Here is a 14,557-nt window from a genome sequence, read left to right as displayed (position 1 = left end):
GTGGTAGATACAAAGCCCTGTACTGCCCTATAGATTACATTAGATTAGATAAAACTTTATTTATCCCTCGGGTGGGTTCCTCCGGGAAATTCAGTTTCCAGTAGCACAGCACCGACAGAAGTTGCAGAATGTGAGCAGAAATATACCATATATACACATATATAAATACAGAGAATACAAAATGGATAAATAGAATAAATAGGAATAAGAATACAAGGGAATGGCACATTTCAAGTATTGAAACTGTTGGATATGAACAAAAACTATTGCACAGTGAAAAGGCACTACAGCTTACTTGTTCCCCCCTCCTTTGTCCCTGTTTCCCCTCCAGCGAGGAGTTAAACAGTTTGATGGCTGGCGTGTGGGACAAAGGACTTTTTAAGTCTACTGGTCCTTGACTTTGGGAGAAGCAACCTTTCACTGAACAGACTCCTCTGGTTGTTTATGGCTGTGTGCAGAGGATGCAGAGGATGCCCAGCATGGTCCATAATGTCCATATTGCACCTTAATTTGTTTTTATATAAGTGCCTGGAATGAGTCTTCAGTTGAATGTTTTTTAATAGGCAAAAAATATTTAAATAAGGAAATGGCGAGTCGAATTTTTGTCTTTTTTTTCTATTTTTGCTGATCCGAAAATTGATCCAATCAGTGACTTAAAACCGTGATCTGATCTGAACCGTGAGATTTTTGATCCGTTGCACCACTAGTACATATGTATGCATATATATGCATACATATGTACTGTGATTGCATGATCTCTACCTTATAATATAAAGAACTTGCTGTTGTAATTTAAAGCTATATAAATGAAATTGAATTGAATGAAATATGTATGCAGTACAATGTGACTAAGACATTGTAGAAGTGAATTTGTGAACCCTCATGTTTTCTGATTCCTATGATTCCCGTCAAATATGAGCCTGATTTTACATATTTGTTGTCATCGCATCAGCAAACTATTAAAATTAGGAATAAAACTCCTGGAAGCCCTGATAAGTATGCCCAATAATAAGGCTCGAGGTCCAGATGGCTTTCCTGCAGAATTCTACAAAGAATTCTGGACGATTCTAGCCCCAATTTCTTACAGAATGTTGTTGGAAATCAAAGAAAAGGGCAGACTTCCATCAAATATGCTTTCTGCAAACATTAATCTACTGCTAAAACCAGGCAAAGACCCTCAAGCTATCGTCCAATATCCCTTATAAATGTAGACCTTAAAATAAACTGCAAAGCTCTCTCAAAGAGACTAGAGAAAATAACCCCCCTCTTAATTCATCCTGACCAAACTGGTTTCATAAAAGGTAGGCACTCATCAACAAATACACGTAGACTACTTAATTTGATAGACTACTCATACAGTAAAAACATCGAAACTACAATATTTTCTTTAGATGCAGAAAAAGCGTTTGACAGAGTTACTGGACATTTCTATTTGCAACTTTACACAAATTTGATTTTGGATCCTCTTTCATTAACTGGTTAAAAATATTATATAATTCCCCAACAGCTTGTGTCAAAACAAATGACCAAATATCCTCCAGCTTCTGTCTCCTGAGGGGCACCAGGCAGGGATGCCCACTCTCCCCTTCACTGTTTGCAATTTTTATTGAGCCACTAGAAGCAGCAATTAGACAGAATACAGTAATTAAGGGCATAAAATGCAAGAATGTGGAACATAAAATCAGCCTTTATGCGGATGATGTGTTACTTTTTCTCCAAAACTCACAAACCAATATCTCTGGGGTAATTGCATTAATAAACTCTTTTGCAAGAATATCAGATTACTCAATTAACTGGTCAAAATCTACAGTCCTTCCAATTAATTGCTCCTTCCATAATTCTTCTTCTACAACACTGCAATCGGGAAATATAAAATATTTAGGTATTAATGTTTCTCGCAAGCTTGCAGATCTAACTAAATTAAACCATATCCCGCTTTTAAAGAAAGTAGAAGGTGATCTGGCTAGATGGAAATGTCTACCCATATCACTCATGTGAAGGGTTGCCACTATAAAAATGATGGTCTTACCAAAAATAAATTATTTATTCTCAATGATCCCAACTAAACCACCACAAGATTGGTTCAGATCTCTAGATTCATGTATGTCCAAATTTCTTTGGAAAGATAAACCCCCACGTATAAGCTTAAAAACACTACAAAAGACCAAGGATAAAGGAGGATTAGAACTACCTAACTTTCAGCACTACTTCTTAGCCAACAGGCTTCAATTTATCTCAGGATGGTTAAAACATACCTTCTTAGACGAACCTTGGCTAGATGTAGAACAAGCACTTTGCAATAATCTAAGAGATTTCAGACCTACCATTTATCAGCTCAAACATCCAACGACATGAATGCTTCAAAGCGTCAACATCAGCTCTTCTCTGGCAGCATGGTGGGAGTTTCTAAAATTGACGGAGTCTTCATTAATCCCATGCAAATGTACACCTATCTGGAACAACCCTAACATATTACAAAACAATAATATGATAAACCTTCCAGATTGGAGTGGTAAAGGAATCAAATACTTAGAACATATATTAGAAGGAACAGAATTTATTCCATTTGACAGACTAGTTACACAATATGGGATCAAAAAGGAAAGATTTTTAGAATATCAACAAATTAAATCCATAGTAAAAAAGAAATTTAAATCCGGTCAAGCTGAACTACAAACACCATCAAGTGTGGTACAATTTCTTACTCTTAAAACCCCCAAATTACTATCCAAAATATACAGAATATTTTCTAAAACAGATGAATCAATACAGGGAGTGCAGAATTATTAGGCAAATGAGTATTTTGTCCACATCATCCTCTTCATGCATGTTGTCTTACTCCAAGCTGTATAGGCTCAAAAGCCTACTACCAATTAAGCATATTAGGTGATGTGCATCTCTGTAATGAGAAGGGGTGTGGTCTAATGACATCAACACCCTATATCAGGTGTGCATAATTATTAGGCAACGTCCTTTCCTTTGGCAAAATGGGTCAAAAGAAGGACTTGACAGGCTCAGAAAAGTCAAAAATAGTGAGATATCTTGCAGAGGGATGCAGCAGTCTCAAAATTGCAAAGCTTCTGAAGTGTGATCATCGAACAATCAAGCGTTTCATTCAAAATAGTCAACAGGGTCGCAAGAAGCGTGTGGAAAAACCAAGGCGCAAAATAACTGCCCATGAACTGAGAAAAGTCAAGCGTGCAGCTGGCAAGATTCCACTTGCCACCAGTTTGGCCATATTTCAGAGCTGCAACATCACTGGAGTGCCCAAAAGCACAAGGTGTGCAATACTCAGAGACATGGCCAAGGTAAGAAAGGCTGAAAGACGACCACCACTGAACAAGACACACAAGCTGAAACGTCAAGACTGGGCCAAGAAACATCTCAAGACTGGTTTTTCTAAGGTTTTATGGACTGATGAAATGAGAGTGAGTCTTGATGGGCCAGATGGATGGGCCCGTGGCTGGATTGGTAAAGGGCAGAGAGCTCCAGTCCGACTCAGACGCCAGCAAGGTGGAGGTGGAGTACTGGTTTGGGCTGATATCATCAAAGATGAGCTTGTGGGGCCTTTTCGGGTTGAGGATGGAGTCAAGCTCAACTCCCAGTCCTACTGCCAGTTTCTGGAAGACACCTTCTTCAAGCAGTGGTACAGGAAGAAGTCTGCATCCTTCAAGAAAAACATGATTTCCATGCAGGACAATGCTCCATCACACGCGTCCAAGTACTCCACAGCGTGGCTGGCAAGAAAGGGTATAAAAGAAGAAAAACTAATGACATGGCCACCTTGTTCACCTGATCTGAACCCCATTGAGAACCTGTGGTCCATCATCAAATGTGAGATTTACAAGGAGGGAAAACAGTACACCTCTCTGAACCTTGTCTGGGAGGCTGTGGTTGCTGCTGCACGCAATGTTGATGGTGAACAGATCAAAACACTGACAGAATCCATGGATGGCAGGCTTTTGAGTGTCCTTGCAAAGAAAGGTGGCTATATTGGTCGCTGATTTGTTTTTGTTTTGTTTTTGAATGTCAGAAATGTATATTTGTGAATGTGGAGATGTTATATTGGTTTCACTGGTAAAAATAAATAATTGAAATGGGTATATATTTGTTTTTTGTTAAGTTGCCTAATAATTATGCACAGTAATAGTCACCTGCACACACAGATATCCCCCTAAAATAGCTAAAACTAAAAACAAACTAAAAACTACTTCCAAAAACATTCAGCTTTGATATTAATGAGTTTTTTGGGTTCATTGAGAACATGGTTGTTGTTCAATAATAAAATTATTCCTCAAAAATACAACTTGCCTAATAATTCTGCACTCCCTGTATCACTTCCTATTGCAAAATGGGAAGCGGATTTATCAGTTAACTTAGACCAAAACTTCTGGTCTCAGATATGCTTAAAAACCTTTCATTTATTTAGAAATCCCAGTCTTCAAATAATTCAATACAAAATACTACATAGAGTGCACTATACAGGTCATCGGATGTTCAAGATGGGCTTTACGTCTACCAACAACTGCTCACACTGTCAAACCATTACACCGGACAATTATATCCACGCTCTTTGGTTCTGTCCACCAGTTCAGAAGTTTTGGCGCGAGATATGTGAAGACTTATCGAAGTGTCTGAAATGTAACGTTCCAACTTCCCCTTTAGTGTGTTTGTTGGGCAGCTTAGATTATGTCACTACAGAAAAGAATATAGCCCATATGGTTTTCAGTGCCCTATGCATAGCCAAGAAAACAGTCCTCATGAACTGGAAAAATAAAAATAACCTTAATTCTAACCAATATAGAAATTATCTATTAAATTACATTAGTCTTGATACAGCCTCTGCCACCACATCAGATCAATTGCTCTGGGCTCCTTTGATCAGCTCCATCACCTATTGGGGTAGGGGGTCATAGCTTGGTCCCACCTTCACTGTTGTGATTGGTGTGAGGGTGAGGACAGGCTTGGGGTGTCGGGGGATTCCCCAGAAGCGTCTTCCTTGGAGGGCTCAACCCGGGGTTGCGGTCATGGCCTGTTAAGGGCTCTGTTGGCTCTTAGGTGATGGTTTCCTCGTGGCTGCGTGCAGCGGGGCTAGGGGATGGTCTGCGCTGACGGACGTGGGTTACTGACCTGGGAGCCTGGCCTTCCCTGGGTGGGTCCGGGGCAGGTGGGGGGTTCTGGGGGTGCTCCGTCTCCGGGCTGGGGCCCTGGCTGGGCCTTGGGAGCTTGGATCCTGGTTGGTGTGTCGCCGGGGTTGTGGGCGGGTGGGTGTATGGGGGCTCAGCCCTGGTGCAGGATGCCACCGGTGCATCGAGCCACCTGGTGGGCTCTTCAACTAGTGGGGGGGGCTGTTACATCTTGCAGGAGGTCTCCTCTCTCCAGGAACTGACTCTGCAGGTGGAGAGAGATATAGGAGAGGTGGAGGAAGAACTCAGCCTGGGTGTCTATGGTCTTGTGTAGTCTGGAAGATAAGTGGATGATGGGGTGGGTGCAGTTTTCTCTGTGGTGGGGTCGGGTGGGCTGCCCCGGGTTCTGTGGGGCCGGGCGGCACTGCTGAACTGGGCCCCGGTCCGGATGGGCCTGGGCCCCCTTTCCCTGGTGGGTTGCAGAGTGTGGGGGTGCCTACTGGGGACAGAGGGGCAAGCTGGCCCCAGGGAGGGGCCACTTGCCCCTCCCTTCCTTTCCTCCCCATCTCCAGCTGCCTCCCTCTTCCCGCTCCACCACAATCACCCACACATGCAGGACCTTAGGGCAAAGGTGTGTCACCAGGGTGCAGAGGGGACACCCCCCCCTCTGTCCCCTTCTGGCTGCCTGTGCCTTAATTTTATCCCACAACTTAGACATTCACATTACTCACACTCTCATAACACATACATATCGGACGTTGGGGGTGGGCACGCTACACGTCGTCCAGAAGACCATCAGGGTGTACAACCTCACCCCTGGTGTCGTTGCCCACCTCTCAATTTTAAATACATGTAGACATTGAGGGCTATCAGGAGGGGCTATGCGCTTACCTGCTGCTCTCTGGCAGGTAGCTCCATGCCCCCCTGGGTTTTAAATGCACCTTAGGACACACATGCATCAACAGTACAGGGAGGTTTGGAGTCTTCACACCCCCCCGTTCTCTGTTGCCTGTTGGGGTGGGGGGGCTGGGAGGAGGAGTTGGTCATCCAATTGGGGTCTGGAGTGTGGTGCCTCCCTGCTGCTGCGGAGTCGGGGCTGTCTGCTTCTCTCCACCCCAGGGAAGAGGGTAACACTACCTGGGTCTGGTGCAGTTTCCCCCTCCAGGGGCAAGGGTACCTAGACCTGGGGTATAGAGTACGCTTGGGGAGTGTGATTGAGTGTACAGTGTCTATTTATTTCTGTCTCCACGTTGGTTGAGTGTGGAGTAAGTGCATATGAGAGCATGAGGGTGGGAATGGATGTTTGTATCTGTGTGTGCCTGTATGCCTGTGTCTATATGTCAGGTTGGGTATCAGACGCCACCTCTCTGGGGACATCTCAGGCCCTCAATGGTATGGAGGCCTATCTCCCCCCACCACTCCCCCTGCCAGTGGCGGTGCATTGGTGGTTCTTTGTGTCTGGGGATGGGCGTCCAGGTACCCACCGTCTCACTCCTGGTGGCTGCTTGTCGGGGCCTGGAGCCTGGGGCTCGCTCGGGCTCCTTCGGGCGTGGGGTACCCCCGGCCTCTCGGCCTGGGGCTCGGTCACTCTGGCACAGCTGGCTGCCAGCGGAGCTCACGGGCACGTCACTGCAACCCCCCCTGGCTTCTGCTCCGCAGCTGCTGAGTGACCCCTCATCTGGGGCTCTCCTCAGCTCTTTCCGGGATAGTGGCGCGGTTGCCCCTCTGTTGGTCTTCCTTGGTCTCCTTTGCTCTTGGGGCCTCTGATGGCCTTGATCTCCTCCATAACTGCTTCATGCCCAGAAGGACGGGGCTATGGCTCCCCACACCCTCTAGCAGATCATTACATGAAGGAACCTTTTAAATACAAGCTCGCTCACGCTCACAGGTGTACAGACGGGTTCTCACAGACACAAAGTACACCCTTTTTGGCTTCTACCTCAATGCACACTGTGCGCTGTCGATCTTACGTGCTGCACAATAATATTTAATATTTAGTATTTACTGTTATATTCACATAGATCATTGCGATGATGTTGTTTTTTATATTGCTCTCTCTTTTTGCTTGTTTTCTCTTTTTTCTTTCTCAACAGGTGATCCAGGTGATTGATATATGTATTTTTTGTCTGTTTGTTTTGTTGGTTTTTGCCCTTTATCACCGTCCCTCTTCCCCTCTCTTTTTCTTTCCCTCTTTCTTTCTCCCTTTTCTTTTCCCCAGTCAAGTCTGTCCCATGTTCAGCAAATGAAAATAAAATAAACAATAAAAGCAAAGGTGAATCAAATAGACCAATACGGCAAGGCTGGGATGGTCCATTTGGTAAAGTAAATCCGTTGGGCATCTTTCTTTGCCTTTAGACAACAATTCTGATGGCAAAAGAACGAAACGGGACAGGCAAAAAAAAAAAAAAAAAGACTAAAGACTGTTTCCAGTCTGTTTCCACCAATAGACTGGAAGTCTTTAGTACCCCACAGAGTAAATGAAAAATCAAAATATGTCATCCATAAACAGCATATTATCTGCAGTAGAAGATGGGATCTGCACAGACACCCAAGCTTGGAGAAGCAGCCAAAAGAATGAGTTAACCAAACACTTCTGAAAAGCTAAATGGAGTTTAGCCATTTAAAATGGGCTCACCTGTGGACTAATGCATTGATATGTCAAAGTCACCCAAAACGCACAAACTGACTGACGGAGTATTGGACTAGCAGCTCCAGTGTTATTTGAGGTAGAATTGATGCTCCAGTTCTCCGTTTCTTTTTTTTTTTTTTTTTTTGCATTTTGTTTTGTATTGTTTCTTTTTTCAGTGGGCTTTTTTAAGGTGTTTTAAATATGTTGTATGGCTGCCTACGTTCACAGCAGTAAACTGCTTTATCTATTCAACAACTCCATCAGACTGGAAACCTTATAAGTGATGCATACTGTAATTCTTCCCACCCTCCTGCCCTTTGGTTAAGATCCTCGTTATACTGACAGACATTTGGCAGTGAGTAACCACTAGCACGTGTTCTTCATTTGTGATATCCAAAGCAAGTGTTTGCTCATGGTAAACCAATAAGATGAACTGCCTCACTGATCTTGCACAAACTTTATTTGTTGTTGATGCAACAAAAATGTCTTGTTACTTCAGATACTTTTGTAGTAGAAAAGAAAAGTTTTTTTTCCCAGTGTTCCTGTGGTTTCACCCTCGAGTCTTCCAACTGTAAGAAAGCTGTAGTGCTGAAGAATGCTGAAGAATCCTTTTCTATATTCATAAAAGTCATAAAGTCAAAGCCATTTAAAGCGCTCCCACAAAAACAGGTGATATAAAAAATGAATAAAGGTCCCCAGTATACATAGGTTACATAGGAAAAAGGCTTTGAGTCATTAGGCTGATAGTCTTATCAGAGTCATATTTCTGAGACTCGTGATTAAAGATTTTGTTGTGAAGAATTTAGGGGTATTTAACATTGACATTAAAAAGTAGGAAATTTTTATTTGCGTTTAAGAAAATAACCTTTAAGTTTTAGGGCATGCTTTGGACAATTTGAAATGAATTAGTTTGGGATGTTTGCCTTAACTCCAATATTGATTTGAACTGTGTTGATCCAAATTTGAAACCAGTCTTTGGCCTTGACTGTTACCTCATTGAAATTTCTAGCTTGCAAAAATACAATTTTACGATCAGTCATTTAGGTAGAAAAGTGTTTCTAGCCCTCTTCATTTGACTATTATAAAATATGTAATAATTCTCAGTGAAAGCAGTGTTCTGAGTAAAGGTGTCTGTTTTCACTTTTAGGACACTTCACCAACGCCAGACTTGGAACAGAGTTTGCGTTCAGCCTCCAGTGTAGATGAGCTGATGAGTCTCATCTATCCTTCATACTGGGCTGCTGTGAAGTGTAAATCCAAACTTTCTGCTGCTGCATCTTCATCCTCCAAACTCTCCCAGCAGTCACAGGTCCGTCAGCTTAGGCCACTGGGTGATACAGAAGAGCCAACATTTGCTGCTGTCTACCTCAACTTGGATATCCTGAAAAGTATGTTTATGTTTTGTTTATTATGTTCTTTCTTCAAATTCTACTTCTTAATTCTTTCAGTTTCATAAAGAGGAGAGTGAGTCTTCTTTGATTTTGGATCATCTAGAATTACTATAATTAAGCTTTAGTGAATGTATCCAGTTCTAAATCTAATCCAAGGCCCGTGCTCATTTGAGATTGAATGAGTCAACTAGGATTTGACATCTTGCACAGAAATCATAGCCACTGTAATAAAACTAAAATGTAACTATTCAAATGATTGTTATTAGGTCTGCTTTTCTCTCCACAATATACATGATAAATACTACATTAGGAAGAACAACAAGTCACTGTAACAGTGGTCTGACACTCTCTCTGTGTGCAGGTATAGAGTCAGAATGGAGGAAGACTCAGTGTTCTCCCAGAGAAGTGTGTATTGATGTGGGGAGAGAGTTTGGTGCTCCTACCAACGTCTTCTATAAGCCACCATGTGTGTCCGTCTACAGATGTGGAGGATGCTGCCACTCTGAGGACAAACAATGCAGGAATATCTCCACTGGTTACCTCAGCAAAAATGTAAGCACATTGTTTTATATCTTTTAAAATGTTTCTTTCTATTATTATTATTGATAAGCATTAGTAGTCCCCAGTCAGCACACCTTAAGACCACTTTGTCAGTGCGCCCCAGGGCAGCTGTGGCTACAATGTAGCTTGCCATCACCAGTGTGTGAATGTGTGTGTGAATGGGTGGATGACTGAATGTGTAAAGCGCTTTGGGGTCCTTATGGACCAAGTAAAGTGCTATACAAATACAGGCCATTTACCTACAATGTTTGGACACAATAGACAGATTCAGGACACTGATAGTGATTTAAAAGCTTTATTGAGCACTAAGTTAATGGCCTTGGGAACTGGTGGGCAGCATGGAAGTCCTATCTGTGAGAGAAAAGAGGCAAGATTACTCCAGGTCAACGTTGGAATGAAAATGTTGTCAGAGGACAAAGGAATGGAGTTATCCACGGGGAGGTCCAGGTTTGAGTCCATGGGGGAGTCTGGTTGGCTGGTGGATTACTCTGCCTCTCACCCTGTGATAGACTAGAGCACCCCCAAGGATAAGCAGAAGAGAATGGATGAATGGCAAAGCATGTAGTGCCAGAGAGTGGGCAGTCAGGTGAGGGAGGTTGATGATGGCTACTGAGCTCTTCAGACAAGCAGGTAAATCAGAACAGCAGATGAGCTTGATTTCAGGAAACGAGGAGCTGTGGAACAGACTGAAACAAGGAGTTAAGGAAAGCTGTGAAGTGATAACAGGTTTTCATTGGGATCCACGTAGTGCCAAAGGAGGTTAAATGATCTGATGGAATTCTACCATCTACCCAGTAAAGTACTGTACTCAGATTCAGCAGAAGTGCAAAAGTCATCAGTGCGGTCACAGGGCAGGCTGAGATGACAGCTTCAGCCATGACTCTGCCTGCGGAGAACAAAAAAGATATGGAAGTACAAGTGTGGAAATAGACAAAAACAAAACCCAAATCCTTTGAACTGCTTGTGTAATGACAGTTTTCTTTGATACAAAAATAACTGAAAGTTAAGGTTTTATTATACTAAGTTTATAATAAATCACAGATTATCCCGTATTGTAGTTTGTCGCTGCATTTTTGGTTTTTTACTTTAAACCTGCTTTCATAATGAAGAAATAAAGCCTGGTGAATCCAATTTTAACTGGTTCATTATTTGGTGGCATTTCTGTGTTAACATCAGGTACATCTTAACCTGCTTCTATGTTTTTTTCTATGTTCTATGTTTGTGTATTGTCAAGGGGTAACTAGGCAGGAGGCACTCAATCGAAAGGTTTACTGAGGACAGAGTGAAGATAAACCAATAATTCAAACACAATAATAATATAGCAAAAGTCCTGATTCCACAGGGCCTCATGGCGACACTCCAACCTTGTTGGGATGCCTACGGTGGAATTCCCTGACTATCTGCGACACCCAGGAGTGTTCTTTTGGACCATAACCTTCCCAGTCAACCACATATTGGAAGCCTCTCCCATAGTGTCTGGGATTCGTGTTACAGGGAAGGCTGGCTGGCTGTCATTGAACTGGGCTCGTGGGGGGCCTAGACATAACAGAGTGGTTTTTACTGAGAGGCATGGAAAAATGTATGAATCGTCATGTTACAAGGCAGTTTCAGGTGAGCAGACACTGGGTTGGTCATGGATTTAATTTCAAAAGATCCAACGAAGTTGAGAGATCATTTCTTTGACTCAGTATGCAATGAAACATTTTTTGGTAGAAAACCAATTTCTGACCTGGAGGATATGAAGGTGCGACTGTGGTGAAGGTGGTGCTGCATGGAAGGGACATAGAGCTCACCTTTTGTAGTGGGGAATAGTGGAAGTTGATGCCCAAGTGATGATTCAAATGGGGACCGTCCAGTAGCCGAAGTGACACAGCAAAAGCTGGCTTCCGGCTCCTGATTTACTCACTCAGTTTGACACTTACTCTGAGGATGAAAGACTGACCTGGCTGCAATTGCTGAACAGTGTTGTTTCTATACCTGCGAGGTGAACCAGGGCCAACAGTCAAAGATTATGTCCAAGGGGATATCGTATAGCCAGAGTACATGATCAGTGAGCAAGTGGGCAGTGTTTCTTTCACTTAACAAACATCTCTAAACTGTGACATATGGTCTCGTCAGCTGAACTGGAAAAACTCATTCATGCATTTGTGTCATCGCGTTTAGATTGCTGTAATTCCCTGTTTACCAGCTTGGATAAATCATCTCTCTCTCTCCTCCAGGCAATACAAAACGCAGCAGCCAGACTACTAACTCGTTCTAGCAAGCGTGCTCACATTACTCCCATCTTATATTCTTTACACTGGCTACCAATAGAGTTTAGAATTGTTTTATCATACAGAGCATTAAACGGCCCCAGATTATTTATCCAAGCTTCTTACAAAATACACTGCTGCTCGTCGTCCCCGCTCACAGACTCAGAGTCTGTTGGTTGTTCCCCGAACACGACTGAAGACAAAAGGGGATAGAACCTTTCAGTCTGTTGCACCAAGGCTGTGGAACAGTCTACCACCAGTTACGTTTGGTTGACTCTGTGGATTCTTTTAAAAAGCAGTTAAAAACTTTTCTATTCAAACAAGCCTTTTGTTGAGCTACGTATTTTATATTCTTCACATTATTTAACTTATATTTGATCCTTTACATTGTGCATAATGTCTATTGATTGTACTTTTTATTTTAATCTTTGTGTACAGCGCTTTGTGACTGCCTGTCTGTGAAAAGCACTTAATAAATAAACTTTACTTACTTATTTACAGTCTTGAAAGTAGAAAGAAGATTTGGAAGAGCAATAAAATGAGCAGCCTTCAAAAAGCAATCAGTTATGTAAGTACAACAGTATTAGGGTTGTTGAAAATGGAGGAACGCCGGTAACAAAGTCCAGGATAATGTATGACCACGGGCAATCATGCATGAGAAAGGGTCTTAACAGCCCTGCAGGAAGAGAGCTGGAGGATTTATTTTCTGCACACACAGAGGCAGAAATATATTCTTGGACATGTTTAGCAAGAAATGGCCTCCAAATAGATGTTGCAGAAAAAAGATGGTGCGGTTTTTCTCAGGGTGACATGTAAATTTTACGTTTGTGTTAGCTCAGATTAGTGATCAGTCTGCCAAGTGAACAAACCAGTGATACAGGAGGATGGCAACATTGTCAGGAGTTGTCAGAGGTGTCGAATTTCCGGGACAGGACTTTGTGCTTGACATGACGGGAACTGGGTCTATAGGTTAAGATAAGGTTGAATCTGGTAAAAAATAGAGCTCACCTGACTCAATGGTAATGTGACTTTACTGAAATCACCAATGAAACAGCGCTAAAAGTTTGCAAAACCAAACCGTTTCCTGTTCGAGAGAACTAGCCACACAATCACTGCTTGCACTTTCACGGCATCTACTTTTAACTGGCATTTTTCAACAATGAAGCCCAAGGAATGACACTGATTCGACATGAATTTCACATTTCTCACCTTTTACATACAGGCGGCTCTCCAGAAGCTGCTGAAGGCAGACATCACATTCATGTTCTGCAACTGACTTAGAAAAAAATCAGAACGTTCTTATGGTACACAAAGAAGTGATTGATGAAGTCACACAGGACATCACTGACTAGGGTCTGAAAGACAGCTGGTTAGTCGACCCAAACGGCAATACCAGTTACTTAAATGGACTGATGACACCTGAGACTCCAACTGGAGATACCGTTTGTGTTCCATCAATGTTCAGGTTATGTGTGCTGAGCCAAGGGTGTCTGAGAACCAGGGCAGTGTTGCCTGCCTCAGTGTTGGGTGATTGCCAGACAGAGAGAGAGAGAAACAGGTTGAGTTTTACGGGTTATTTGTGGGAGCCACGTGCCATTTATTGCAGAAATTTGTAATCCTTTGGGAAGTGTGATCAGGGGAATGACTGAATCATTACCCAGAGTCTGATCAATAAAAGTCTGTTCGGTGTCTGAGTCAACTAATGCTTCAAGTGAGTGGGTCTGAGAGTTGACAGTTAGTTTTGTTTATTTTACCCACCAATATCCCTACAGTTACTGACAGGCTCTGCTTTTTTGGTGGCACAGGTCAGGCATCAATGAAATGTTCCAGAATTCCTCTGACTCATTTCTTCTACGGCCAAGCTCTTGCAGGGCAACCCCTTCAGTTCCAGAAATGGCTCGGCCGATGATCCATGGCAGTTGCAGTGTCTTCTCCTATGCTCCCATATGTGGTCATCCATTCTGATACATTCACACAGAAAGTAAGGCATCAAGTGAGTCATTAAGATCCTTTGTAGGTAATTTGCCTTTTACCACAATCCTCGACTCCTTGATCAGGGTTCAATCCCTTGTCAGAAATTTTATACTCTGCGATGAAGTGCTCAAAAAAGAGTTTTGGATTAGACTTGAGGACAGCTTGAGCCCATCTCAGGGCTTGTAAATGGTAAATAAACTGGTTCTTATATAGTGCTTTTATACTCTGCCTGAGCTCTCAAAGCACTTGCAGGCAATAGCTCAACCATGCAGGCAATTTTACACAGCCTGAGGAAAAAGTTCTACTGCGTTCCCGAAAAGCTAAAAAACACTGTGTGAGATATCCACCACTATTTTCTAGCTCGCCAGAAAAAGTGGCTTCTGCAGAAGCTCCAAATGCAGTACCTGTGTGGAACTCAGAGATGGAGTAGGGTTAACATTTGGTTCAAAATTTGGAGGTTTCATCATACCTTTTAATTTGGCAAGCTTTTGAACAATTGTGCTCTGCTCTCCAGAGCATTTTTATGTTTTCTGAGCTAAGCTTTGTGAATTGAGAGGATCCTACAAACTAACTCTGAGTCCATGTTAATTCCTGATTTGTTCTATCAAGGGACCACTAGGTCAA

The 14,557-nt window shown here is 42.7% G+C and overlaps 1 protein-coding gene across 3 annotated transcripts in view; it reads left to right on the top strand.

The window, feature by feature from the left end:
• Window positions 1-14,557, top strand: part of vegfc (vascular endothelial growth factor c) — a 98,176-nt gene that overhangs the window by 19,879 nt on the left and 63,740 nt on the right. For all 3 annotated transcript variants that reach the window (XM_040004158.1, XM_040004157.1, XM_040004159.1), the window contains exons 2-3: window positions 8,903-9,143; window positions 9,508-9,698. In XM_040004158.1, the coding sequence (XP_039860092.1) occupies window positions 8,903-9,143; window positions 9,508-9,698 (432 nt within the window). The remainder of the gene's footprint in view (window positions 1-8,902; window positions 9,144-9,507; window positions 9,699-14,557) is intronic.

The sequence above is a fragment of the Simochromis diagramma genome, unplaced genomic scaffold (assembly GCF_900408965.1).
Source record: "Simochromis diagramma unplaced genomic scaffold, fSimDia1.1 OVJJ01000565.1, whole genome shotgun sequence".
Lineage (NCBI taxonomy): Eukaryota > Metazoa > Chordata > Actinopteri > Cichliformes > Cichlidae > Simochromis > Simochromis diagramma.
The sequence above is the reverse complement of the archived record's forward strand: the minus strand, read 5'-3'. Positions and strand labels throughout refer to the sequence as shown.